General features: G+C 52.4%; 1 protein-coding gene across 1 annotated transcript in view; it reads right to left on the bottom strand.

Moving 5' to 3' along the window:
- Positions 1-27721, bottom strand: part of SMC3 (structural maintenance of chromosomes 3) — a 789692-nt gene that overhangs the window by 20380 nt on the left and 741591 nt on the right. The window contains exons 27-28 of the mRNA XM_085603430.1: positions 13691-13868; positions 13408-13514 (exon numbers count right to left, since the gene is read on the bottom strand). Of these exons, the coding sequence (XP_085459556.1) occupies positions 13408-13514; positions 13691-13868 (285 nt within the window). The remainder of the gene's footprint in view (positions 1-13407; positions 13515-13690; positions 13869-27721) is intronic.

The raw sequence follows: 27721 nt of genomic DNA on the forward strand, positions 1-27721 counted from the left end.
CCACCACTGCAATTGTCATGCAGTGCCCTCCAAGATCTAGACGGATTCGGCTAGGTTCCCCTGAAGCTGTGCCCACTGGAACATCAGGTCCCACTGCAGAGATCGCATATGCCATCTAGAATGATTGACCAGCAGGATGCAGGAGGCCATGAGGCCCAGTAGCCTCAGGGTCACCCTGACCGAAACCCAGGACAGAGGCTGAAAGATCGGAATCAGAGCCTGAATATCCTGGACTCGCCGTTCGGGAGGATAGACCCGAAAGAGTGTCATATCCAGAACTGCTCTGATGAAGAGGGAATCAGGTGCGGCTTTGGCACATTGCTGGAGAAGCCCAGCAAATGCAAGAGGTCGGCCGTAGTCTGGAGGTGGGAGACGACTGCCTGGGGAGAGCCTGCCTTCAACAACCAGTTGTCGAGAAAGGGGAAGACTGGAACCCCTGATCGGCGCAGATGAGCTGCGACCACCACCATCACTTTTGTGAAAACCCGGGGGATCTGGTAAGGACAGAGGGGAACACGGTAAACTGAAAGTGCTCGTGGCCTACCGTAAACCGCAGGTAACGCTGGTGGGTCGGCAGGACGGGAATATGGAAATAAGCATCCTGCATGTCCAACGCTACCATCCAGTCTCCAGGGTCGAAGGCAGACAAGACCTGAGCCAGAGTTAGCATCTTGAACTTCTCCTTCCGGAGGAAGCGATTGACGTTCCGGAGGTCTAAGATAGGACACAGGCCCTTGTCCTTTTTGGGCACCAGAACGTAGTGGGAGTAACAACCACGACCTACTTCTGGCGCAGGAACGTGCTTATAGCTCCCTTGGCTAAGAGGGCCACAACTTCCTGTTGAAGAAGTGCCAAGTGATCCCCAGACATGCGGTGGTACTGGGGTGGCATGGCTGGAGGGGCAGTCTTGAAGGGGAGGGAGTAGCCCCTTCGGACTATTTGTACAACCCACCTGTCCGTAGTGATGGTGTGCCAGTTGGGGAGGTGATGGCGAATCCTGCCGCCCACTGGCGTTTGATGGGCCTGAAAGACCGGACTAGGAAGGTTTGGAGGACGAGGTGGAGGTGGACTGACCCGCCCGCTGGCCCCCTGAACCACCTTAGCGGGTCCCACGTCCCCAGCCGCGCTGAGACTGTTGCTGTGCATGCCTGTGGCTCTGAAGCGAACATGTCGGGGCGCCCCTTTCTTGGCCACGAAAGGAGCGAAAAGCAGAAGGCTGAGGAGGTGGGGTGGCCGAAAGGCCCAAGGACTTGGCCGTAGCCCGTGAGTCCTTAAAACGCTCCAACGCACTGTAGCTCGTGAGTCCTTAAAACGCTCCAACGCACTATCTGCCTTGTTGCCAAAAAGGTGAATGCCATCAAAGGGCATATCCATGAGAGGGTTCTGGACATCCCCAGAGGAGCCAGTAGGCCTCAGAGAGCCTGGGAGACCACTGTCCGGGCCTCCTTCGGACATTGAGGCAGCACCTGCGCCACTATGTCCCACACAGAGAGAGAGAGTAACGGCCCAAGAAGCACACGGTGTTCACAGACTGCAGCCCTGAACTGGCAGAGGAAAGGAATATGCTACTTACCAGTATGCATCTGTTCTTGGCATGTAGAGCTGCAGAGTTGTACACTTAGCATAGATCGCCATCTGGTGTTGGGCCCGGATGTTTGCAGTTTGTTTTTCTTCTTGGACAGTCTTTGGAAGTCACGAGTTTGGTGACTCCTCCTTCGGTCCGTACTGCGCATGGGCTTCGGCTCCATCCTCAGATTGTTTTTCGCCAACAGGGAAATGATGGAGCATGGTAATCACAGTGAGAAACCCATGTGTGTAGTATCTAAATAAGATGTACTGGAACGGATACAGGTAGCCGGGGAGGCGGGTGGGCGTGTACAACTCTGCAGCTCTACATGCCAAGAACAGATGCATACTGGTAAGTAGCATATTCCGTTCGAGGCATATGAGCTGCAGATTGTACACTTAGCATAGATTATATAGCAGTACCCAACCCTAGCGGCGACCACCGGTATCCGTTGCAGTGGTTTGAAATAGTGTCTTTAGTACAGCCTGGCCCACTCTAGCTTGCTGCTTGGAATGCACATCTACACAGTAATGTTTTGTGAAGGTGTGCGGTGTAGACCATGTGGCTGCTTTGCAGATGTCATCTAAGGGTATATTCCCTAGAAAGGCCATAGAAGCCCCTAACTTTCTTGTAGAATGGGCTTTAGGCGGAACAGATAATGTTCTTTTAGCCTTTTGGTAGCAAATCTGTATGCATTTTACAATCCACCTAGCTATCCCTGATTTAGAAATGGGGTTGCCTTTATGTGGTGGAGAGAAGGAGACGAACAATTGTTTAGTCTTCCTGAAGGGTTGCGTTCTTTGTATGTAGTATAGCAAGGCCCTTTTTACATCGAGTGTGTGTAAGGCTCTTTCTGCAACAGATTGAGGTTGCGAGAAGAAGACAGGTAATTCCACCGATTGATTGAGATGGAAGGGGGAAATGACCTTGGGCAGGAACTTCGGATTTGTGCGAAGTATGACCTTGCTGTGATGTATTTGTATGAAGGGTTCCTGTATAGTGAACGCTTGTGTTTCACCAACCCTTCTAAGGGAAGTGATAGCTAGGAGAAAAGCTGTTTTCCAGGTGAGAAACTGTAGCTCGCATTTATGCATTGGTTCGAAGGGCGGACCCATTAGTCGTGTAAGAACTAAATTTAGATTCCATACAGGGGAAGGTGGTGCCCTGGGAGGAATTACTCGTTTAAGGCCTTCCATGAAGGCTTTAATAGCGGGCACTCTGAAGAGAGATAAATGCTGTCTGTTTTGTAGATAAGCAGCGATCGCTGCTAGGTGTAGGCGTATGGATGAATATGCCAGGTTACACCTGTGAAGATGGAGCAGATAGCATATGATGTGCTGTATGGATGCATCTAAAGGGTTGATTGTATTGTTACGGCAGTAAATAACAAATCTTTTCCACTTTGCGGCATAACATGCTCTAGTGGTAGGACGTCTGGCTTCCATGATGATGTTCATGCAATCAGGGGGAAGGTTAAGGTATCCGAATTCTAGGATTTCAGGAGCCAGATCGCCAGGTTGAGCTGAGCTGGGTCCGGGTGCCTGATTTCTCCATGGTTCTGGGTTAGGAGGCATGGGGATAGGTGCAGTTTTTGATGTGGTACCACTGATAGTTGTAGTAGCGTGGTGTACCACGGCTGCCTGGCCCACGTCGGAGCTACCAGAATGAGTGTGAGGGAGGGCTGTTGTAGCTTCCTGACCACTAATGGAATTAGTGGGAGAGGTGGAAAGGCGTATGCAAATCTGCCTGACCAGTTCATCCATATCGCATTGCCCTTGGACAATGGGTGTGGGTATCTGGCGGCGAAGCTTGGGCATTTTTTGTTTTCGTGGGTGGCGAAGAGGTCTATCTGAGGATGCCCCCACTGTTGGAAGAATGGCTGAAGAACTTGCGGATGCAGTTCCCATTCGTGTAGTTGTTGCGTTTGTCTGCTGAGCAGATCTGCCATGGTGTTTTGTACGCCTGGAACGTGTTGTGCCAGGAGAAAGATGTTTTGGGGAATTGCCCATCTCCATATGCTCTGGGCTAAGCGGGAGAGCTGGGGAGAGTGTGTCCCCCCCTGTTTTTGGATATAATACATTGCAGTCATGTTGTCTGTGCGAATGAGAAAGATCGCCAAGAGCTCCAGATGGTTGATGTGGAGCAATTCTTGCTGTGGCGTCCATAGACCTTGCATTGTGAGGTGTAGGAGGTGCGCTCCCCAGCCGGAGAGCGATGCGTCCGCTGTTAGAATCACCTGAGGAACCGGGTCCAGGAACGGCCGCCCTTTGGAAAGGTTTGTGGTGTTCCACCACTGCAGAGAGTGATGTGTGCGGCCGTCCACCAACACCAGATCCGTCAGCTGACCCTGGGCCTGGTTCCACTGTTGTGCTAGGCACTCTTGAAGTGGACGCATGTGTAGTCTTGCATGGGGCACTATAAAGATGCAAGACGCCATCATTCCTATGAGCTTCATGAACACTCTTGCTGGAAGAGAGTGTTGGGGAAGGAATGTTTTGCGTAAGGCTTGAATGCTTGTGATTCTGGCTGTGTTTGGATAGGCAATACCTTTGGAGGTGTCTATAGTGGCCCCGAGATATAGCTTTGTGTGAGATGGTATGAGGTGGGACTTTTGGTAGTTCACCGTGAAGCCTAGCTGGTGGAGCAGTTGGATGGTGCTGTTTGTATGCTGCACGCATTGGTGGTAAGACGCGGCTTTTATCAGCCAGTCGTCTAAGTAAGGGAAGACGTGAATGTGTTGACGTCTGAGGTGTGCTGCTACTACCGCTAGGCATTTGGTAAACACCCGTGGTGCGGTGGTGACCCCGAAGGGGAGAACCGTGAATTGGTAATGTTGCCCGTCCACCACGAACCTGAGGTATTTCCTGTGAGAGGGGTGTATTGGAATGTGAAAGTATGCGTCTTTCAGATCCAAGGTTGTGAGAAAATCTCCCTGACAGAGGAGCGGGAGGACTTGTTGTAGGGTGACCATATGGAAATGGTCTGAATGTATGTAGGCATTTAGAGGCCGGAGGTCCAGAATGGGCCTGAGGGTCCCGTCTTTCTTTGGTATTAGGAAATATAGGGAGTAAACCCCTAGATTTTGCTGATTGATGGGGACCTGCTCTATAGCGAGTTTTTGGAGGAGGGAGAGTACCTCCTGTTTGAGCAGTGTGGAATGTTCTTGAGACATTGGACGGTGCCTTGGTGGGATATTGGGCGGGGTAGATGTTAGCTCGAGACAGTACCCTGACCGAATGATTTGGGTCACCTATTTGTCCGATGTTATGGACTCCCATGCGTGGATAAAGTTTTGTAGTCTGCCCCCGACCGGAGTGGAATGGTCTGGGGGGAGCGGAGGGAAGTCATTGTGTGGGCGGGGTGGCAGAACGGGTGTTGTTAGTTTTGCCCCTGCCCTTATTGTTGTTGCCTCTGTAACCACCCCTTTGGTTGCCCTTTGAAAAGGTATTTTGAGGAGGGGATTTGTAGGAGGTAGAGGTGCTATCGGTGGAGAAGCCTTTGCCACGAAAGGAGGAGCGTCGAAAGGAACGTTTAGACGCTTGTGTTTGGAGTGCCCCCATAGACTTTGCTGTGTCTGTGTCCTTTTTCATCTTTTCCAACGCTTCGTCTACCTTGGGCCCAAAGAGAGTTTGTTGGTCAAAGGGGTGATTGAGTATGGACGCCTGGACTTCAGGCTTAAACCCTGAGATCCTGAGCCAGGCATGGCGACGAAGCAGGACACTGGTATTTATGGCTCTAGAAGCAGTGTCGGCTGCATCGAGGGCACACTTAATGGAGGTGTTTGTAATGAGTTTACCCTCCTGTATTAGCTCATGAGCCCTACGCTTGTGTTTGTCGGGGAGGTGCTGCATAAGAGCCTCAAGTTCGTCGTAGTGTGCTCTGTCATAGCGCGCAAGTAGCGCTTGTGTGTTTGCAATGCGCCACATGTTTGCAGCTTGAGAGGCGGTGCGCTTGCCAGACGCGTCTAGGAGTTTGGATTCCTTGTCTGGCGGTGGGGCTTCTCCTGAGGACTGGGAGTTAGCCCGCTTTCTAGCTGTAGAGACAACTAGGGAATCTAAGGGAGCAGGGCCCTTAATGTATGCAGGGTCTGTGGCTGCCGCCTTATACTTTTTCTCTATTCTAGGGTTTAGTACCCTGGCCCTGACAGGGTCTTTGAACACCTCTGCGGCATGCTTGGTGACACCCTTAAGCATGGGTAAGATAGAGGTGGATTTGTCCTGTATGTCGAATGTATCCAGTAAGAAGTCGTCTTCCACTGGTTCAGTGTGCATGTCCACCCCATGGTAGTGTGCTGCTCTCTGCACTAAATGATGGAACCCTAAGGAGTCCTCTGGAGGAGACGGCCTGGATGGGTATAGGTCGTCCTGAGGAATATCGGGTACATCAGGGTTATTGTAATCCTCCCACGGGTCTGGGGTCCCTGGTGGAGTGGGATCCATTGGGGCGTCCGCCGGATAATTGTCCGGGTCCCCGTCGTCCGGATCTGGGGACGGGGCCGGAGAGTAGTGAGGTAAAGGTGGCGGAGACCTGGGAGGGGGAGGGGGTGGAGGAGGTGGAGGAGGTAGGGGAGGTGGTAGTCGGGAGGGCACTCTGAGGGGAGAAGTAGCAGAGTCCTTCCGTTTGGGTGGTGGAGGAGGAGCCGGAGTATCAAGGCGTCTTTTCTTGATAATTAAAGTCAATAGTCCAGTCTTTAGATCTTTGGACAGAGTCTTTTGTAAAGGGTCTGGTGTAAACAGAGCCAATGGCGTCGAGTCGTCCGTCGGCACCGGTGATTTCGGAACCGAGGACTTCGATGGTTTGTGTGCGCCATGCTTTTTTGGGGCCTCCGTTTTTTTCGGCGTCGAAGGAGTTTTCGGCGCCGGAGCGTCGGTGCCGACAGATTTGTGTTTGTGTTTGGTCGGCACCGAGAGTCCAGGCTTCGGCACCGGTGGCTTCGGAGTCGAGCTGGATATTGCTTTCTTCGGTGCCGGATGCTGTTTTTCGGCACCGGGCGTCGGCTGGCTCGATCCCGAGCTGCCGTGAGACTTTGGAGGCTTCGACACCGGGCCCGAAGGTGGGGTGATCGAAGCTTTGGTCTTGGTTTTGCCCAGGCCGGCAGGCGAGGGAGTAACCTGAGTCTCTTTGGTTTTGGGCGCGGGGGTGGGAGGGGGCACAGTACTCACGGCCCGCTGCGCCGGTGTGATGTCCTCCACGTCGGAGTCGTCGGCCTCGGAAGCGCTGACGTCTTCTTCCTGCTCGGTGTGTGTTTGCCCCGAAGCTTCGGCGCCGTCTCCGAAGATGTCCGGTGGAGCTGCAGACGATGAGTGCGCCATGGTGCGTCGAGCTTTTCGATCCCGGATGGTTTTCTTCGATCGAAAAGACTTACAGGCGGGGCAGTCTCTGGCCTCGTGTTCTGGAGAGAGGCAAAGATTACACACCTGATGGAGGTCGGTGTGGGGAAATTTAGACCCACATTTTGGGCACTTTTTGAACGGAGTCCTTTCCATCGGCCGGGACCGGAGTCGAGGAGGGCCCGAAGGCCGGTGCCGATGTACGGGATGGAGAAAAGTGCCGCTTCGAGAGATGAAGATGATGATGAAGAAACGAGGATTTTCCGTCGAGGCTGGAACCGTAGAAGTTCGAAGCCGGAGCACGAAGTATCACATCCGAGCCCGATGGCGGAAAAAAACAATCTGAGGATGGAGCCGAAGCCCATGCGCAGTACGGACCGAAGGAGGAGTCACCAAACTCGTGACTTCCAAAGACTGTCCAAGAAGAAAAACAAACTGCAAACATCCGGGCCCAACACCAGATGGCGATCTATGCTAAGTGTACAATCTGCAGCTCATATGCCTCGAACATATATTTTTTCCAAACTGTTCCAGTCTCTTGCAATCCCTATCCGGGGGTGCGGTAGGGAATGCATTTTGGGACGTGGAGGCTTTGACAACCAAGCTTTCAGGGGTGGGGTGTTGGGAGAGGAAGAGGGCATCGGACCATGTTCCGGTCCACAGGAGCCTCTGTGTTGGGCCTGGACCAGGTGCCCAAAAAAACGTCAGAGTGCATCATTAAAGGGCAGCAGTGGCTCCGCGGAGGTAGCCGCCAGCTGAAACCCTTCTGTCAGGAGGTTAGTCCTGACGGCCAGTGTAGGGAGTTGGAGGTGGAGAGCCTCCGCCGCCCGACACAACACCACTGCGTAGCTTGCACCCTCCTCTGTAGCCAAGGTAGGAGGCGAGAGCATGCCAAGGTCAGGAGAGGTGTCAAGAACACTGGCATCCCCCAATTATTCTGCCCAGTCCGGATCATCCTCACACAGAGCTGTGAGAGGGTCCTCAGACCACTCCCAGTACTCCCATTCCTCCGAAGGCTGATGAACAGGCCTAAAATAAGGAGGCTGGACAAAGGGATGGAAAGGCCCCATCGGCGTCCGAATCGGCGTCGAGTGACTGTGTCCATGTCGGGGCTGAAACCGAGGACGATGTCGTCCGGGGCACGGACGACGTCGGAAGTGGTGCCGGTGGAGGTGACACAAGGTCAACTGGCGTAGACCGGGATCCAGGCCTGGATCCTTGGGGGCCCTGCAAGGCCAGGGCCGGAGCCGACAGCGATGCCGGGGCCGGAGTCGCTGACAATGCAGAGCTGTGGAAATGTACCTAAAAGTGGGCACACTGGTGAAGGGTCACCCCCTAGTCCACGGGTCCAGAGACCAACAAAATAGAGATCAGCACTGTAGTTGGAATAAATAACAAGTTTATTAATCACTCATGAGTGGGACCACGTCCACACAGCACTGTCAAGTGCTGCAGGAGGTAGTACACTGAATTCACAAACCATGTCCCTTTTATACCGGTTTTCTGCAATGTAAGCATGTGAACAGAAATGGAACAAACAAGTTTAGAAATAACTATCAGCAAACATGGGTAGATGAATAACCACTTGGTCAGCAAAGTGGGAGGGGAAGCAGAAATGCTTATGGCAGCAGTAAATGGTCGACAGTTAACATCTAAGACCAGGTGCACTAGCAGCTACAAACCCCCAGCACGTACATTGCTTTAGCTGACTCAGGAAGTCAACTAAAATAGATAACACAAGCAAAGTGAAAAGACGAGCAGCAGAGGACGGAAGAATTACGAAGGAAACAAAATGAACACCACATCCAAAATGGCTGTCGCTTATGCTAAGTAAAATATTGCACATTTCCACAGAGCGAGGACACCCAGTCGGGCCCGCCAGACCCGAAGACGGGCCGGCGGGGTCTGACGGCCCAAAGAGGCGGGCCATGGCTGACAGAAATTCCTGCAGCAGGGCCGTAGTGGCCGACGGACCCGGGAAGGGCAGGTAGGCCGACGGCGACTGAGTAGGCTCCGCCGGAGCCACGGGGGTGGCACCACCGCACCTTCAACCGCATCGCGCGAGGGTAAGTCTGAGCGCGATGGCGCTTCTTCGACTTCTTGTGCTTCGCCTTACCTGACCCAGAGTGTGAAGACTTGGATCCCGACAATCGATGGCGATGGCTCCGAGACCGGTCCCTCGACCTCCCACGGGACCGGGACCTTGAAAGGCGGGGAGCAGACTGCCGGACTTCCAGCAACTTTCGGGACTGCTCCTGCAAAGTCTTCGGCGCCATGACCCGGCAGTCGGGGCACGACTTGGGGTCGTGGTCGCGCCCCAGGCAGTAGAGACACACGCGGTGCGGGTCCATCACCGACATCATACGATGACCGTCCCTGCAGGATTTGAAACCGGGCATCCCTATAGCACCAGGAGTCAATCGACTCTAAAAAACAAATAGCCTAGAAAAACTCAGTCAAAAATTGACTGGGGGTACCGCTCTCTCCGGATCTGCGCTTGCTGGTGCGGAAAAAGAAAGAACTGTTGTCACGCGTAAGGGCGGCGTCTAAGTCGCTGCCGTGACGTCATCTCGGCGACCACGACGCGAACGACGGACACGAAGCCGCACGACGGCACCTTCCGACGCGCAGGAGTACTGCTGACAAAAACTTTCCAGATCCAGTCTGATGCCTGGGGGTAATTCTAAGGTAAGGAATCTATCACTACGTGTTTCTTTCAGATAGACCTCTTGGAAGATAATTATCTGCAAGGAGACTTACCTGAGAGAGGACGCCAGCGTAGGTGTATTCTTGCAGCCCTTGTCCCAAAACAGTCTGGCCTCATACTCTCTGATGTCCTTCAGAACAATCAATGAAGTAGAGCAGCAGCCTTAGATCCAAAATGCAGATGTCTTATGAGTTCGGCAGGGACATCTTGGAGCATCTGCAATAGTGTTTTAAACCTGAAACCTTAGGAGACATCTGACCTAGTTGCTGTTGAAAGCTGAGCACGTTTGTCACAGAACCACCGATAGAACGTTGATGAGCCATGAAAAATCAGGAACTGATGCCAATTCACCAGTTGGTGCCTTGCATGCTCGTATGTAATCACATCCGGGCATGCAGAGGTGTGGATGAAGCTACAAGCACTCTTGGTGGCACTGGAGAACTTCTGCTGGAAATAAAATTTCTGAATCCAGTCTGGCACCTGGAGGATATTTAAAAGGTGATGGATCTGCCGAAAGAAATACCCATAAAAATATCCACTAAAAGCACACTGCCAAAGTATCTCGCTTTTAATGGTTCTGCCTGAAAAATAATCACCCACCCACCATATGTGAATTTACTGGTAACATGTCTGATATTCTAACTAGTCCTTTTGGGGAAAACAGTGAACATTGGAGGCACATTCAGTGAAATAATTCCAACAGGATTCTCATTCCTCGAGCACAGAGGCAAACATAGAGCAGAAAGAAGGACCAGAACCATGTTTCCAACAAAGCTCAAATGTACTGGAAAATCTGACTGACAAATGGCCAGTCACACACTGTATGCATGGATGTCAAACCTCCAGCAGGAAAAGTGATGGCCACATTAGGGCCACAGCCTGGGTGTAAACAGTGATAAGCAACTATCCTTCAAACTAAGGCAGAATACTTTTCTGCTAAAATATTGAGTTCCACCAATAATGCGAAGGAAATCTTCTCTATAGTGGATGAACTTTCCAAATTAGACTGAGTCATTGCTAAACCTGTTCCATCACAATCTTTATGTGACTCGCTCAATACCTTCTTTATTGAGAAAATTGATACCATCAAAGCCAGCATCCCCAAATCTACTACACCCCTAGCTCCCCACCTCTTTTGCACGAACTCGGTCCTTTTAGGATCATATTCCACTTATTACTAGAGATGCCTACCTCGCCCTACTCAACAGAGTTGGATCTGGCTCCCCGACAGATAGCTGCCCTCCCTATATCCTTCGGGAAATTTTCTCGCGCTATCCTGATCCTCCTCTATTGCTTCTCAACAATTTCCTTGTTCAAGGGACTGTCCCCAATCTATTTAAGATGGCCGAAGTTGTCCCCATCCTTAAGAAACCCAGCCTTGACCCACTAACACCCAGTAGTTATCGCCCCATCTCCTTGCTTCCCTATCTAAGTAAGGTCTTAGAAGCTCATGTCGCCACTTGTTTCAGTTCTTTTGTAGAAAAGACTCACTACCTGGACTCTCACCAGGCTTTAGACCTGAACACTCCACCAAGTCCGTTATCTTGGCAGTTATGGATGAACTGAGAAGTGAGGCCGGGCAGGGTACTACCCAGGCCCTGGTGCTTCTCAATCTGTCGGCTGCCTTCAACACAGTCGATCACCGTCTTCTGATCGACCGTGTCGGTCACGCGGGGATCCAGGGTTTGTCTCTGAAATGGACTACTTCCTTTCTTAGCAATCACTCCTAATCAGTATGCCTGGCCAGCTTTAGGGCAGAGCAAAGAAAATTGACTCTTCCCTCTCACACGTACTTTTCAATCTGTATGTACTCCCCTTGGTTTTGGCCCGCGTAAAAGAGAGGTTGTAGTCTTTAATAACGCTGACGACCTTCAGCAGGTATTTAACATCGACACTTCTGCATCATCTGCGCTCAGCTTCCAATCTACTTTGAATTTCATCAGGGATTGGATGAATACCAATCAACTTAAGTTAAACCCAGACAAAACGGAGCTGGTCCTTACTGGCGGACGGGCTAACCCCTGGAATTCCAAATTTTGGCCACCACCACTAGGGAGCCCCCCCCTCCCAGCCAGCTCGGTAAAAAGTCTGGGAATCATTATCAGCCATGATTTAACCATGAAGGCTCAGATTAGATCAGTGGTCTCTGCGTGTTTCTTCCATCTCAGCAGAATTCGGAAAATCTGCAGATTCCTTTCCACCGCAGCCCTGACCTAATTGGTTCTTGCCCTGATCATTTCGCGTATTGATTATGGAAACTACCTGTATAAAGGCATACCGGCCTACCAGTTACATCGGCTGCAACTGGTCCAGAATCAAGCCGCTAGCCTCATCTTAGGTCAGCCTAAACATCGGCATGTGAGTCCATTGCTGAAAAGCCTTCATTGGCTTCCTTTATTCCAAAGCTGTCTGTTTAAAGTTGGGCTGTACCATCTACAAAGCCCTTTCATGACGCGAGCCCGTTTTCATCGACTCCAATATACAGCGGTACATCCCCTCTCGCGACCTACGTTCTTCAAACAAAAACTTGCTGGTCTCCCATAAATTTAAACGAAAAAAACATGGAGGTCTTAGATACACGACCTTGGCCCCCCAGTTCTGGAACTCCCTCCCCCCCCCCCAAATCTACGCACCGCCAAATCCTACACCAAGTTCAGGAAATTACTTAAGACCTGGCTATTCACCCAGGCGTACAACTGAAAACTCACTCTCTATTTTGCAACTGCTGCCGTCCTCCCTCAGCGCCAAGAAACCGCTTGGTGAACGTGCGCTCTATAAATCACCTTTAACATAACAAGCATGCACCTGTGCTTATGATAGTTAAGATTGCAGACCTGTTCCTTTCCAAACGGAGGGCGACATCCAATTGGTCAGCAGGAAAGAGGAGTTCAGGAGAATTACAGAGGCCTCTTAAGCAAGACAACAACAAAGATTAAGAACAGCGTTGGCAATGAGCCACTGATGGACAGTTCTGAGGATAGAGATTATAGATTATCAATCTAGTACTATGCCTACAATTTTCCTTTCAATGAAAAAGGAGAGAATAACCCAAAAGAGGAACCACCGGTGAGTAGATCAAACTATCTCTCTAGTTCATGGGTTTAACAAGCATGGACCTGAACCTTAACGCTTCATCGTAGGTGAACGGTTAGGCTTCAAAATCATGTCCCTTTCCCATCCTATTCTGAATCTGTGCATGACAATGAGATATAGGTCTTTAATCGATGCCCCTGCCAAGCTCCTCAAGAAGTAAGCAATTGTCAGAAATGCCCTACTGGCAGGACTGGCACAACTTTTATCCTGAAGCTATGGGAAGTGTTATTGATAATTTACAAACAAGGAAAAATGCTAAACCAATCACTGACTTGTGTAGAAAACCAACCAGACTGGGAAGTCCCTACATACAATAGTACTTAGAAGGTGATATAAGAGCCACTTTTATTGATACCTGCATAATCAATACATCTTTGGTGCCCAAATTATGAAAACCTTTTTCCAACCCATATCTGGCCGTGGTGGTATAACTTAAATAGAAAAATGCTTCTTTATTAGTTTTTCAGTGCAGGTACTTTATTTAGATGTGCATGCTTGCATTTCACCAGATGTTTGGCTTAAAACATTCATGCACGTGTACCGAAAGCAGATTCAACGCTGGCGGTCAACAAACTCCTAGAGGACAGGATCCAAGTTTCATGAGATAACCAGCAGATTATGGGAACATTTCAACACAGGCAGCTTGAAAATGAAAGTATTTTAGTTAACTATTGCAAATTACATTTTATATATGAGCACGTGAAACTTACCTTATTTCTGAATTTCACACCATAGAACTTGTCAGCTGATTCTAGCAGCTCCGGTCGGAAAGTTGTTGTAATAAACTGAGCATGTCCTGCTAGTTCAAGGATCATATCTGCAATAAATTAAACAGTAGTGATTCAACAAACTACTCAAGGTCAAAAAATTATTCAGCTCAACTCAACCTGAATATCGAAAAAAGACGTAATATAAGCAGGCTCCTTTAGTATAGTTATTTACACTCAGCAACAAAAGTATTTGTTTGAATGGTGCAAAATGAAAGGAAAATACCTGAGACAGCTTTTCTATGCTGGGCATCCAGAGCCTGGTCAATTTCATCAAATAAGTAGAATGGGGCAGGGTCGCACTTCTGGATAGCAAAAATGAGTGCAAGGGCCACTAATGACTTCTGTCCTCCTGACAGCTGCTGCATTTCCCTCATTTCACCTTGCTTTCCTGTAAAGGACACCTGTGTACAAACAGAATACACAATTTTGGGCATTAGGAGCTACTAAATTGACTATTTAAAAATTGTTACTACTTGTGTAACGATATATCTGTAAGAGACATTAGTTAGTGATAGACTCCTTACCTTAGAATATCCATCCCCAGGCGTCAGACTGGATCCGTAAAGTTTTGCTAGCAGTACCCATGCGCATCAGTAGGTGGCATCGTGCCGCTCCGCGTCCGTCGCTGGCGTCGTAAGCGCCGAGATGACGTCACGGAGACTGCTTAGGCGCCACCCATGTGCGCGGACGTCAGTTCTGTACACGACTTTCCGTGCCAGGAACGCAGAGCCATGCAAGAAACTGACCACTGGTGCCAAGAAACTAGGGCCCTGAAAGGGATGACCTTAACCCTACAAATCAGTTCGCAGAACGGGGAGGATGGGTGGGCGGTAAGGAATCTATCACTAACTAATGTCTCTTACAGATATATCGTTACACAAGTAGTAACTTGTGGATCTGAAAGAGACATGTTAGTGATAGATTCCTTACCTTAGAATAGATACCCGAGCAATACCAACCCCGGTGGTGGGTCTGCGAAAAGATTACACCAGAAAGTCACAGAGAACAGAACGGCCAAAGAAGCCGTCTCTCCGGATGCTTGGTGAACGTGTGCAGTGAGGCCCACGTAGCTGCCTGACAAATGTCGTGCAAGGGGACGCCGCGTCCCAAGGCAGTAGTGGCTGCCGTCGCCCTGGTAGAATGGGCATGCAGCCCCACAGGAGGCTCCTTCTTAGCCAACAAGTAACAGGCCTTGATGCAGAGAACGACTCACTGAGAGATGGTCCACTTGGCGCCCACGTAGCCAACAAGGAGCTGGTCATCCACCCGGAACGGTCGTGTGCGCTGCAGGTAGAACGAGCGCACGTTTTGGGTCCAGATGGTGGAGCCTCTCTTTCTCTTTCAAAGGAGGTGGAAATAAGGTGGGCAAATTGATGGTCTGCCCGATGTGGAAGGGCATGACAACCTTTGGCAAAAAAGAAGGCCGGTTCCTTAAAACCACCTTTTCCGGATGAACAGAAAGGAAAGGAGGTTTGGAAGAAAGAGCCTGGAGCTCACTCACTCTTCTGGCAGAGGTGATAGCTACCAGGAAAGCCATCTTGAGAGTGGGAAGACGCAAAGGACAGGTATGAAGGGGCTCGAAGGGAGCGCACATCAGATATGTCAAGACAAGTTTTAAGTCCCATTGAGGCATTATGAACGGCACGGGAGGAAACGTGTGCGTAATGCCTTTTAGGAAACGGTTAACAACCGGGGACTTAAAAAGAGAAGGCTGATCTGGAAGCCATAAAAAGGCAGAGATGGCCGAAAGATAACCTTTGATAGTGCCCAGAGCAGAGCCCTGCTGGGCCAAAGAAAGAAGGAACAGAAGGACTTCAGAAAGAGGGGCAGAAAGGGGATCCACAGCCTTAGTTGTGCACCATGCCACAAACTTGTTCCACCTGCAGGCGTATACCGTTTTAGTGGAGGGATGCCTGGCTGCCAGAATGACATCAAAGACTTCGGGAGGAAGATCAAAAGCTGTCAACTGTCGCCGCTGAATCTCCACGCATGGAGGTGGAAGCTGGACAGGTTCTGGTGGAGGACCGTCCCCTGCTGCTGCAACAGAAGATCCTCTCGAAGAGGCAGTCCAATGGGGTGATCAATCGACATGCAGAGTAGCTCTGGGTACCAGCATCTCCGTGCCCAATCCAGAGCCACAAGGATGACTTGGGCCTGGTTACTTCAAATCTTCTTCAGCACTCTGGGCAGAGGTGGTATAGGTGGAAAGGCGTACAAAAGACCGCAACTCCACTCGCGACGAAAAGCGTCACCTAGCGAGTGCCGCCTTGGAAATTCCAACACGCAGAACTGATGACATTGAGCGCTCTCTTTGGTGGCAAATAGATCTAACCAACGCTCTCCCCACTGCTGAAAGAGACCTTGCACCACGTCCGAGTTCAGACGCCATTCGTGATGCATCAAGCACCGCCAGCTGAGTTCATCCGCCCTGGCGTTCAGAGAACCTGCCAGGTGTTGAACCACCAAGGTGATGCCTTGATGTTGCAGCCATGTACAGAGGTGCAGAGCCTTATGACGTAGGGTCCAGGACCCCACCCCGCCCTGTTTATTGCAATACCACATGGCGGTGGCATTGTCCGTGAACACCTGCACCACACTTCCCCGCACAGAGGGAAGGAATGCCTTCATTGCAAGACGGATCGCCCGATACTCCAAAAGGTTGATATGGAGTCGGGACTCCGCCGGAGACCAGAGGCCTCTGATCTCCGCCTCTCCCATGTGGCCACCCCATCCCAGGAGGGACGCATCCTTCACCACTGAGTACTCCGGTTGGGGAAGGGAGAGGGATCTGCCAGTGACCCAATCGCAATTCGTGAGCCACCACTGCAATTGTCATGCAGTGCCCTCCGAGATCTGGACATGATCGGACAGGTTGCCCTGATGCTGCGCCCACTGGAACTTCAGGTCCCACTGCAGAGCCCGCATATGCCATCTGGCATGTGGCACCAGCAGGATGCAGGAGGCCATCAGGCCCAGAAGCCGGAGGGTCATCCTGACTGAAACCCGGGAGAGAGGCTGAAAAATCGGAATCGTAGCCTGAATATCCCGGACTCGCTGCACAGGAGGATAAACCCGAAACAGTGTCGAATCCAGAACCGCTCCGATGAAGGGGAGCTACTGAGAGGGACTCAGGTGCGACTTCGGCATGTTGATGGAGAACCCCAGCAAATGCAGGAGGTCGCCTGCAGTCTGAAGGTGGTTGATGACCGCCTGGGGCGAGCCAACCTTCAGCAACCAGTCGTCGAGGTAAGGGAAGACTGACACCCCTGACCTGCGCAGGTGGGCTGCGACCACCGCCATCACCTTCGTGAACACCCGAGGGGCACTGGTAAGGCCAAAGGGGAGCACGGCAAACTGAAAATGCTCCTGGCCTACCGTGAACCGCAGGTAACGCCGGTGGGCCGGCAGGACGGGGATGTGAAAATATGCGCCCTGCAAGTCCCAACGCTACCATCCAGTCTCCAGGGTCGAGGGCAGCCAAGACCTGAGCTAGAGTCAGCATTTTGAACTTCTCCTTCCGGAGGAAGCGGTTGACGTTCCGGAGATTCAAGATGGGACGCAGACCCCCTTTGTCTATCTTGGGACCAGAAAGTAGTGGGAATAACAACCACTCCCTACTTCCGGCCCAGGAACGCACTTGATGGCACCCTTGGCCAAGAGGGCCGTAACTTCCTGCTGGAGAGTTGCAAAGTGGTCCCCCGACATGCCGTGACAACGAGGTGGCATGGCTGGAGGGGTGGACTGAAAGGGAAGGGAGTAATCCTTGCAGATGATCTGCAACACCCACTTGTCCGATGTGATAGCATGCCAGTGGGGGAGGTGATGGCGAATCCTGCCACCCACTGGTGTGGGGTGCTCCACAAAGCTCGGATTAGGAAGGTTTGGAGGTAGAAGCAGCGGGGGCGGAGGAGGACTGACCCCCACGCTGATTCCCAGACCCGCCCCTGCGGAAGCCGTGGCTGCGCTGAGGCTGGTTCTAAACGAAAACCAGGAGTGGCTGGGCTTTTTGCGGAAAGACCCAAGGACTTGGCCGTGGCCCACGAGTCCTTAAAACGCTTGTTAGACATGGGGGTCTCTAGTTGGCACAGGTATGCACTTGTGACAAATAGGGTCCCTCTCCTTTAGTCAGGGTAAGGGGGTAAACGCCTAAAATAACCCCTGCTCACCCCCTTGATACAAGCAGACAGGCTTATCTCAGAGGCAGTGTGTAAAGCATTTGTGAACACATATAGTAATCAAGTGACAACACTACAGAAGGACACCACACAAGTTTTTATATAAAAAATAAGTTTTCTTTATATAGTTTTACCACAAGACCATAAACGACAAAAATTCACAATACTGGTACTTTAAAAATTGTAGTTTTAGCTTAGTTCTCTTTAGTTCTTAAATGCGACACTAAGTCAATGTACCTTTAGATGCGACACGCAGGGCAATGAAAGTGTTTCAACGATGTTGATGTGATTAAAGTTTGGTGCAAAAAAAAAGACGTGAAGATCTTCCTGATGCGGCACGCTTCTCCGATGTTGAGAGAGATCTCGGCTCGATGAGTCAGCTGCAGCGGCGACGCCCTTCTCCCATGATGCGACAACAGCGGCGACACTCTTCTCCAGCGATGCGAGATGCTTCCGCTCAATGCGACAGTTACAGCGGCGACACCCTTGTTCAGTAATGCGACGGCAGCAGCTCCGACGGCGGCACGCTTCTCCGTGGATGCGAGGCGCTTTTCTTGATGCGGTGCAATGCAACAGCTACAGCGGCGTCATCCAAGATGCGACGGCAGTGGCTGCGACAGCGACACGCTTCTTCCTCGATGCGAGACTCTTCTCTTGATGCGGTGCAACGCGTCTGCTACGATGGCTGCGACGGCGACACGCTTCTTCGGTGCTGCGGGGCACTTCTCGTGAAGCGGTGCAATGTGACAGCTACAGCGGCGACACCCTTGTTCAGTGATGCGATGGCAGCGACACGCTTCTTCTCCGTGAGTCGCGCTTCCAGCTCCTTGCGACACGCAGTCCCTCAGAAGGCCCAAAACAGCAGCAGGCACTTCCAAAGAACTCTGGGGAGCTGGTGGTTGAAGTCTGTTGTCCCTGAGACTTCAGCAGGAGGCAAGCTCTTTTCCAAATCCTTGGAGATCCTTCACAAGTTGAGCAAAAGTACACACAAAGTTTCTTTCTCCTTTCTTTGGCAGTAGGCAACCCCTGCAGGCCAATCCCCCAGTTTCAGGGATAGTCTCTCCTCAGTTTCTTCTTGGTTCCTCTCCTCAGCAAAGGTTTCTTCTTGTTTCCCAAAGTGATCTAAATTCTTGGGATCAGGGTCCCAATACTTATACCCCAAAATCCTTTGTCCTCTGAGGGCAGAGGGGCCTTTGCCTTGTTCAAACCGGTTCTGGTCAGTCCTGGAGAACTTTGTTTACCTGACTCCTTCTTTCCTTTCAGAGTGCAGGGCAGAGACATCAGACGCACCACAGGAGGTGGAGCCAGCATTGTGGAGGGAAGGCACAGCCCTATTCAGGTCCCAGGTGCAACTCCTTCCTCCCATCTAGATGCAGATCTCTCTATTCACCACTGGGCCACCTCACCCTGTCTCCTGGAATTCCCCAACCCTGTCACTCAAACTCCAGACAAGGAATACACAGCCTAGCAGAGGCAGGTTTGAATGGTTAGACAAGAAAATACCTACTTTCTAAAAGTGGTATTTTCAAACACAGAATGTTAAAACCAACTTCACTAAAAGGTGTATTTCATCATTCTGAGTTCAGGCATAATAAACTCGAATTTCTACCATGTTCCCTGAGTCAGTTAAGATTATAAGATGTAATAACCATTCTGGCCTATGGAGAACAGGTAGCCTTGCAATAGTGAAAAACGAAAATGGCTGTAATTCACTATTTGAACATGCCACACACACCAGGGCATGTCCTACTTTATCCTTTCAATGCACCCTGCCCTTGAGCCTACCATAGGGGTGTCTGATATGAAGAAAAGGGAAGGTTTAGTGACTGGCAAGTGGGTGCACTTGCCCAGTCATCATGACAGTACCAGACTGCACGCAGGCTCTGCAATGGCAGGCCTTAGACACACTTTTACAGGCTGCTTCTGTGGGTGGCACAACCAGTGGCACAACCAGTGCTGCAAGCCCACCAGCAGTATTTGGATTACCAGCCCCGGGCACTCCTGGTGCACTGTACTAGCGTCTGACAGGTAAACCAAACCAACCAACCATGGAATCACTAATTCATATTTCAATTTACAATAGGGAGAGCATATGCACTTTAGCACTGATCAGCAGTGGTAAAGTGCCCAGAGTCATAAAACAGCCAACAACAGGTCAGAAAAAATGTAGGAGGAAGGCAAAAAGTTCAGGGATGACCCTGCAAAAAGGGCCAAGTTCAACAACGCTCCAGTGCACTTATAGCCAAACAGGCAAGTGCGATCAAAGGGCATGTCCATAAGTGAGCTTTGGATATCTGGCGAGAACCCGGTAGATCTCAACCAGGCAAAGTGACGAAGCGCCACAGTCGTAGAAATCGCTCTACCCAGTGAGTACGCGGTGTCCAAACCACACCGAATGGCAAACTTAGCCGCATCCTTACCCTCAGCAACAGCTTGGGACAGCACAGCTTGGGTCTCTTCAGGACACGGAGGCAACACCTGTGCAACTGTATCCCACACTGCGTGGGAATAGCGGCCCAATAGGCAGGCGGTGTTCAACGACCGCAGCCCCAAGCTGGCCGAAAAGAACAACCGCTTACCGAACTGCTCCAGCTTCTTAAGAGTTCTTATCCGGCGGAGCAGTGGGAAAGGCACTCTGTGACGTTGAGTCTTGGATGACCAGGCTCTCAGGCGAAGGATGAGCGGTCAGAAAAGTGGGGTCACCAGGCGCTGGGCGGTGACGCCTGGCGAAATTCTTATCCACAGGGGTCCCTGTGGCTGGCAGCGACCAAGTGCCCAACAAGACGTCAGTGAGGGCGTTGTTAAATGGACGCAGGGGCTCCGATGAAGTGGATGCCGTCTGGAGCACTTCAGTGAGATTAGTGTTGAGGGCCACCGTAGGGAGATCAAGGTTGAGGACCTCAGCTGCCCGACGGAGCACCATTGTGCAGGAGGCGCCCTCCTCCATGGTTGGTGGGGCAGAGGCAAACCCCGGGTCAGAGGAGACGTCGAGGTCGCCGGCATCCTCCAAGTCGTCTGCCCAGTCCTGCTCGGAGTCGCACTGACGGGCAAGCGGGTCCTCGGAACCCTCCCAGTCATCCTCCCCCTCCGTCGCATGGGGAACAGACTGCGGCGGCAGAGCAGGAGCTGGAGAAGGAACAAACAGCGTCGGGAACGGTGCCGATCCCAATGCGGATCCCAGGTAGGAACAAAATGGTCCTAGAACCTGGGCAAGGGCGGGACAAATGGCACCCACTGCAGCTGCAGAGGCGGAGCCGAGGGTGGCGCTGGGGCCGGAGCAGGCAGCGCTGGACCTTGTGGCGCCGAAGCTGGATCCGCCGGCGGCCAGACAGGATCTGGGACCGCGGGACCCGAAGGCGCGCCGGCGGGAGCCCGAGGCCTAAAGAGGCAGTCCATGGTAGCAAGAAATTCTTGCACTTGTTCGGGAGTCGCCGACGGACCCGGGTAGGCCGCGGGACTCCCGGCCTCCGAAGGAGCCGCAGGGGTAGAGCCCCTGTCCCCCTCGTCCGCATCTGGGACCGACAGGGGGAGGTAGGAGAGCGAACAAGCTTCTTCGACTTCTTTTTGTGTCGTCTCTTACCCGAATCCGAGGGTGATGACTTGGAGCTCGAGGAGTGACGACTGCGGCCCCGCGAGCGTTCCCTGGAACGGCCCCTGGGCCGGGAACGGCACTGGGACGAGTGCCGGACCTCCAGCAGCTTCCGGCGCCGCTCCCTCAAGGTCTTCGGGCCATGGCCCGACAGGACCGGTAGTCGTGGTCGGTCTCCAGGCAGTAGAGGCAGACATCGTGGGGGTCCGCAATCAACATATTGCGACAGCAGGCCCCACAAGACTTAAATCCAGGCATCCCTACGTGCACCAAGGAAACCAAAATTGTACAGGAGAAAAAAGTCTCAAAAAGGGTAGTCAAAAAGTGAATAAGGTACGTGCTCTAACTGGATCTGCGCTTTCTGGCACGGAAAAAGAAAGAACTGACGTCAGCGCGCATGGGTGGCGCCTAAGTAGTCTCTGTGATGTCATCTCAACGCTTACGACGCCAGTGTCAGACATGGAGTCACACAACGCCACCTACTGATGCGCAGGGGTACTGCTAGCAAAACTTGTCGGATCCAGTCTGATGCCTGGGGATATTCTAAGGTAAGGAATCCATCACGAACGGGTCTCTTTCAGATATGCAACTGTTAACCAGAGACCTTGAATTGATTTTTTTTTTGCAACTTCGTTGTACAGCCAGACATTACAAACTGAATAAGTGAATGGGATTGATTACGCACTAGTACAGAACTGAGTGGGTATGTAGACACAGGTTCAACTCCATCGCACTGTTATGTCCACAAACTTGTAAATTGCAAAAAGAAAAGGAAGGCCTGAGCAGTCAAGGCTCCATAAAGAATAGAGTGGAGTTTGCTAAAGTGGATGCCTGCTTTCTTTTTTTAAGCATTGAAAGGAGTCAGAAACAAGAGTGGGTCGTCCTGATCCCCTTGCCATACAATATCAACTGAAAGTCAAATGAGAAAACTTCTAAATGAAATGTACGAGTTACTTACCTTCGGTAACTATGTATCTGGTAGAGACGATTCTAGCCGCAGATTCCTTCACGTAGAATTATCCTCAGGCGTGAGACTGGATCCGAAAAACCTTTTGCCCAGCATCCCTGCGCGCCAGGGGGACGGCATCACGCGACTCGGCTCAGGCGTTGTCTGTGCACGTGACGTCAGCGAGGTCACATAAGTCCCGACCCGACGTCAGTTTTCTTCAGAGAACTTTTCCGCGCCACAACGCGGAGCCAGCAGACACAACTGTGAGATAATAGAGTGCGAAAGAGCAGAAAAAGGAATGGTGAGGAACAACACCATAATAGCAGTGCCCGGCACTGCAGTACCCAAAGGCAGGGAAAGAATAAAGAACAGGGCAGCAACCCTGCCAGTACAGAGACAGACCCCCCCCCCCCCGGAGACAAGGGACATATGTAAAAATGGCATAATAACATGACACAGGACTACAACCCCAACCAGAGACAAGGAAGGGGAACCAGTCGGGGACACACGTGGAATGACAAAACCCCTATACATCCCCATCACAGAGTGTCACAACTGCCATCAGGAACAAGGGCAGAGGCACAGCCAAAAGACCCCAACCTCAAGGATCGCAAAGAGCCAGAAGCATCAACAAACCTATCCTCCCATGTGACAACGGGGGGGGGGGGAAAGGGGACAGCCCAACAGAAAGAGGGAAAGAATGTACTCATAGAAGATACAGCCACCCACAGGGAAGCGAGTGCAAAAGACCAAATCACAAGCCCTCGCAGAACGAAGAGGATAGGCGGGCCGTGAAGGAATCTGCGGCTAGAATCGTCTCTACCAGATACATCATTACCGAAGGTAAGTAACTCGTACATCTGATAGAGACTACTAGCTGCAGATTCCTTCACGTAGAATGGATACCCTAGCCATGCCCAAGGGGAAGGAGGGTCTGCGAGAGGACCCCACCCACCTGGGCAGAACAGAGGACCGCCCGGGGGCCAAGTCCAAAAACAGAACGAGGAGCCCCGTCCCCCAGGCAAAGGGAAACCCCCGCCAGCAGGATGCCACCAACCCCCAGGAGGGGGGTCCAGGAAATGAAGAGAAGAAGAAGATACCCTATCTTCACTCAACAGAGGAAACAAGGCAAGGCACAAAGAGGCCAAACACCCCACGCCCACATGAGGCAACAAAACCTCCACCCAAGGCCAAGGCAAGGAAAGGAGCACCGAAGGAAAAGAGCAACCTAGAGACTCCAAGGAGAAGAGGCAGAGCAAAGGCAATCCCAGACAGGATGGCGCCAGCAGCAAGAAGCAGGCGGGAGCCGAAAAGGGGAATTCGAGGTCACCCAGGAAGAATCGTGCAGGGACAAACTGCGCCCGCAAGTGGGTCCAGAAGTCAGGGACCATCCCCCCACAGGGAGAAGAGGTAGAACCGAGTGCAAGGCCCACTGGAAGCAGCGGAGAAGGCAGGATGACAGTCCCACGAAGCCCCAAGAAGGCACAACGGTGCAGAAATAACAAGAGGGCGGTACTGCCAAGCTCCGCCAGATGCCAGGGACACCACAGAACGAACACTCAAAGCAAAAAGGCAAAGAAGAAGGTTGCATCCGCAACATACCATAACGCCACAAAGAGCAGAAGCCCGCAGGCGACCACAACTCCCCAGCACATACCAGGGCTATACAACAGCCAACCCTGCCCCACATAGGGCATGTCATAACCCAAAACATGGGAACCTCTTAGGAGGAAACTTTCGCAAACTTTCGCAGCAGAGGACAACAAAAAAATGACCTGTGGCAAAAAAAAAAAAAAACACAGGAGGCCTAGCAAGCAGCCAGAGGGGAAACACAGAAGGCCCAATCTCAGGCCCAGCATGGTGTGAAAAACCCAAAGGAAAAACACACAGTCAAAAAGGGCTGGCCAGTAGCCAAAAGAACCACAACCTCAGCCAGACAACCGGGGCGACCCGCCGCAACGGAAGAACAGCTCCAAGAACCAGAACAACACGCAGGTCACTGAGGAGGAGAAGAAGGAGGGGGAGGAGGAGGTGGAGGATGAAGCTCTGCCAAGAACTTCTGGATGGCTGAGTCCGCAGGGGCATGGAACAAAAGAGCACCATCGAAGGGAAGGTCCACCAGCCGTTCTCGAACATTCTCCGGAAACACACTGTCCCGAAGCCAGGCATGGCGACGAAGGGCAACCGAGGAAGCCATGGCACGGACCAGCACCTCCGAGATGTCCAGAGCGGAGCGAAGGATAAACGCCGCCAGCTCCCGACCATCCAATCCACACAGGCAACCTCCTAAGAAGCGGCAGACATAAGGGACTCCGCCGAGTCCCACAAGCAAGAAGTGGCCCTAGCCAAAACACAGTGTTATGGGCCCGCAGAGCAAAAACAACAATTGATGGACAGAATGCAGAACAATGTCATACATTCACCCCAGTACAGAGATCTGGGCCTAAATCCATCGTTTTTTTGCTCACCATGCCTTTCCAGTTTGAACCCAGCCATATGCAAATCAGTCTTGACCCTGTGCCTCACGGGAACAGTCCAGCCCGAACTGCCAAGCAAGGTCCTCCCTGGACTGGAAACAAGTATCCTAGGACCGGTTTCGGGGTTTCACCCCTCTTCAGCCAGGATAGCTTGATTCCAGTGGCATGGAGAGCAGGGGACCCACGTCTGGGCATACCCTTCCCACTCGGGGTGACAAATGCAAAAACAACAATTGATGGACAGAATGCAGAACAATGTCATACATTCACCCAAGTACAGAGATCTGGGCCTAAATCCATCGTTTTTTTGCTCACCATGCCTTTCCAGTTTGTACCCAGCCATATGCAAATCAGTCTTGACCCTGTGCCTCATGGGAACAGTCCAGCCCGAACTGCCAAGCCAGGTCCTCCCTGGACTGGAAACAAGCATCCTAGGACCGGTTTCGGGGTTTCACCCCTCTTCAGCCAGGATAGCTTGATTCCAGTGGCATGAAGAGCTCCGTCCATCACCACCCCCTTTTGTACCGCTTTGTTCGCCATAAGTTGACAGGGTATGCTCAGACGTGAGTCCCTTGCTCACTTTGCCACTGGATTTAAGCAAGCCTGGCTGAAGACGGTTGAAATGCCAGAAACCGGTCCTAGGAAGCTTGTTTCCGGTCCAGGGAAGACATGGCTTGGCAGTTCGGGCTGGATTGTTCCCATGAGGCACAGGGTCAGACTGATTTGCATATGGCCATGTCTAAACTGGGGTGGCAGAGTGGGCTAAAGAACGGTGATGGATCAAACCCAGATCTGTTGACTGGGTGTGAGTGTTTGATTGATTCTGATGCTCCGTCCATCACCACCCCCTTTTGTACCGAAGGGCCCGCAGAGCTGCACTGGTTGAGGCAAACATATTGCACCTCCAGGAGTCCAGTCAGCGGGCCTCCCCTGATGGGGAGACAGCAGCAGCAAAGCAGGAAAGGCAGACTGCAAAAGGGGGCCTCTGGTCGAAGAGAAAGGCACACCGGAGCACGCGGTGCCGGATGGTGGCGGTGCAGAAGGTGCTTGGGCACCGGGTCCCCCGTGGCGGGACAGCCCCAAGTCCTCAAGAGAGAAGAGTGGAGTGAACCCTCGAAGGGAAGCCACAGTTCCCTACCACCTGAGCCCTGATGGAGACCCTCCAGAAGATGATATGGGTAGCTGGATCACCCATACGCAAAATTCCCACAGCCGTGTAAAAGCTGCACCCGCCTCTGTAGGGTCCCGCGGTGGGGAAAACAGCTCTTCGTTAGGTGACGGTTGCAAGCTAAGGCGGCCACCCCCCAAGCCACCCGGGGGAAGGAAGGGCCAAGGCCGAAAGGAAGGAAGAGGAACCGAAGAGTAGGGGACTTGCGGCTCCTCCGGCGAAGACCGCGGTAGTGGAGACAGAGAGGAGCTGCCTTTAGACGACATCGGGGAAAAAGCCACGAGACAGCGGCCCGTCTCCGGCGAGGATGACACCAGCAACCGCCGAACCTCTGGAGAAGAGGAGGCGTCCAAAGACGAGTCAACAACCAGACATCGGCCCGGCGCCGAAGAGTCCGCAACCTGAGGCAGGACACCATAACCGACCGGCGCCAGAGGAGACGCTGGGGCGACCTCCGACACAGCACACGGCGCAGGAGACAGGAGCCGGGGTGGCGAATGGGCGGCGCTGACCGGGCCTCCGATGAGGCAGCCGCCTGCGCGTAGGGACGAGAAGGGCCCGGGGAGGGACGAGGAGACCCCCGCCAGCCGCGACTCGTGACTGGGCGAGACGGGCCCTCCGCCGACCCCTGCGGCGCCGCCAGGGCCAGCAGCTGCCAGCGCCGCAACGCGTCACCTCAGCCTCGGATAAGGCCGCTGCCTGTCCCGAGGACCGAGAGGGGCTCCAGTGAGAAGGGCCCTCCGCCGACCCCTGCGGCGCCACCAGGGCCCGAAGGAGGGACCCCCGAAGGGCCGCACCCCAATGTCACCACATCCTCCGAGCCTTGATCCGAACCAGTCGGCGCCGGAGCCGCCGGCGGATGTCCCCGCACACTGCAAGGGATCCAGTGACGTCCCAGGAGGGGAAGGAGGAGGAGAAGCCAGTGAGGCCTGCAAAGCCGCCGTATATGTCTCCATCTGGGCTCTGGTCGCCCCCACACCGGGAAACGTAGGATAAGGGGACGACACGCAGGGCCGCACCACCCGCGGAGAGCCCACGCCCCCGACAGGCCGTAAACAAACCCTCTGGGACAAACTGGGACAATTACCAAGAGGTGAGCGGCGCACTTGCGACCTGGGAGAAGATTGAAGCCGGCAAGGGAAGCCGCGGGTCCGAGAACCCTCCTCAGGGGCCGGGCGAGATGACAACGCCGACCTGGACACCCGAGACGAAAGAAGTTTCATCTGGCACTCACGCCGGGACTTCGGCTTCATCTGCTGGCACGCCTCACAATCAGTGGAGTCGTGGTGCTCCCCCAAACACCACATACAGATGGGGTGAGGATCCGTCGCCGACATGAGGCGGCCACACGACGAACAAGTTTTAAAGCACGAAGGCATTCGCACACTATTCCCACACACGCAGCAATAGCATAAGGGAAAGGCCTTAACAGGCCCAGAGCACAAACCGGATCCGGGTTGCACGCAGAAAAGGAAAAAACTGACGTAGGCGCGCCGGGGTGGGACTTATGTGACCTCGCTGACATCAAGTGCGAGGATGATGCCTGGGCAGAGTCGGCGCGCAGGGATGCTGTGCAAAAATTTTTCCGGATCCAGTCTCAGGCCTGGGGATAATTCTACGTGAAGGAATCTGCGGCTAGTAGTGTCTATCAGATATAAATGTTAAGCTGGAAAGAAAATACTTTCATTATTATTAATAAGCTCAGTTTATCAAACTTAGGAGGGTTTATGCGGGTGGATTTACGGACTCAAGATAAATTTGCCATGAACAACACGTTCTGGGATCACAATTGTAGAAATATATAAACTTATCTGAAAGGACTTCATGAAAATATGGGAACAATAGAAGTTACTTACCTTCGGTGGATACTTTAACCACAGATTCCTTCTCTTACAA

The sequence above is a fragment of the Triturus cristatus genome, chromosome 1_2 (assembly GCF_964204655.1).
Source record: "Triturus cristatus chromosome 1_2, aTriCri1.1, whole genome shotgun sequence".
NCBI lineage: Eukaryota > Metazoa > Chordata > Amphibia > Caudata > Salamandridae > Triturus > Triturus cristatus.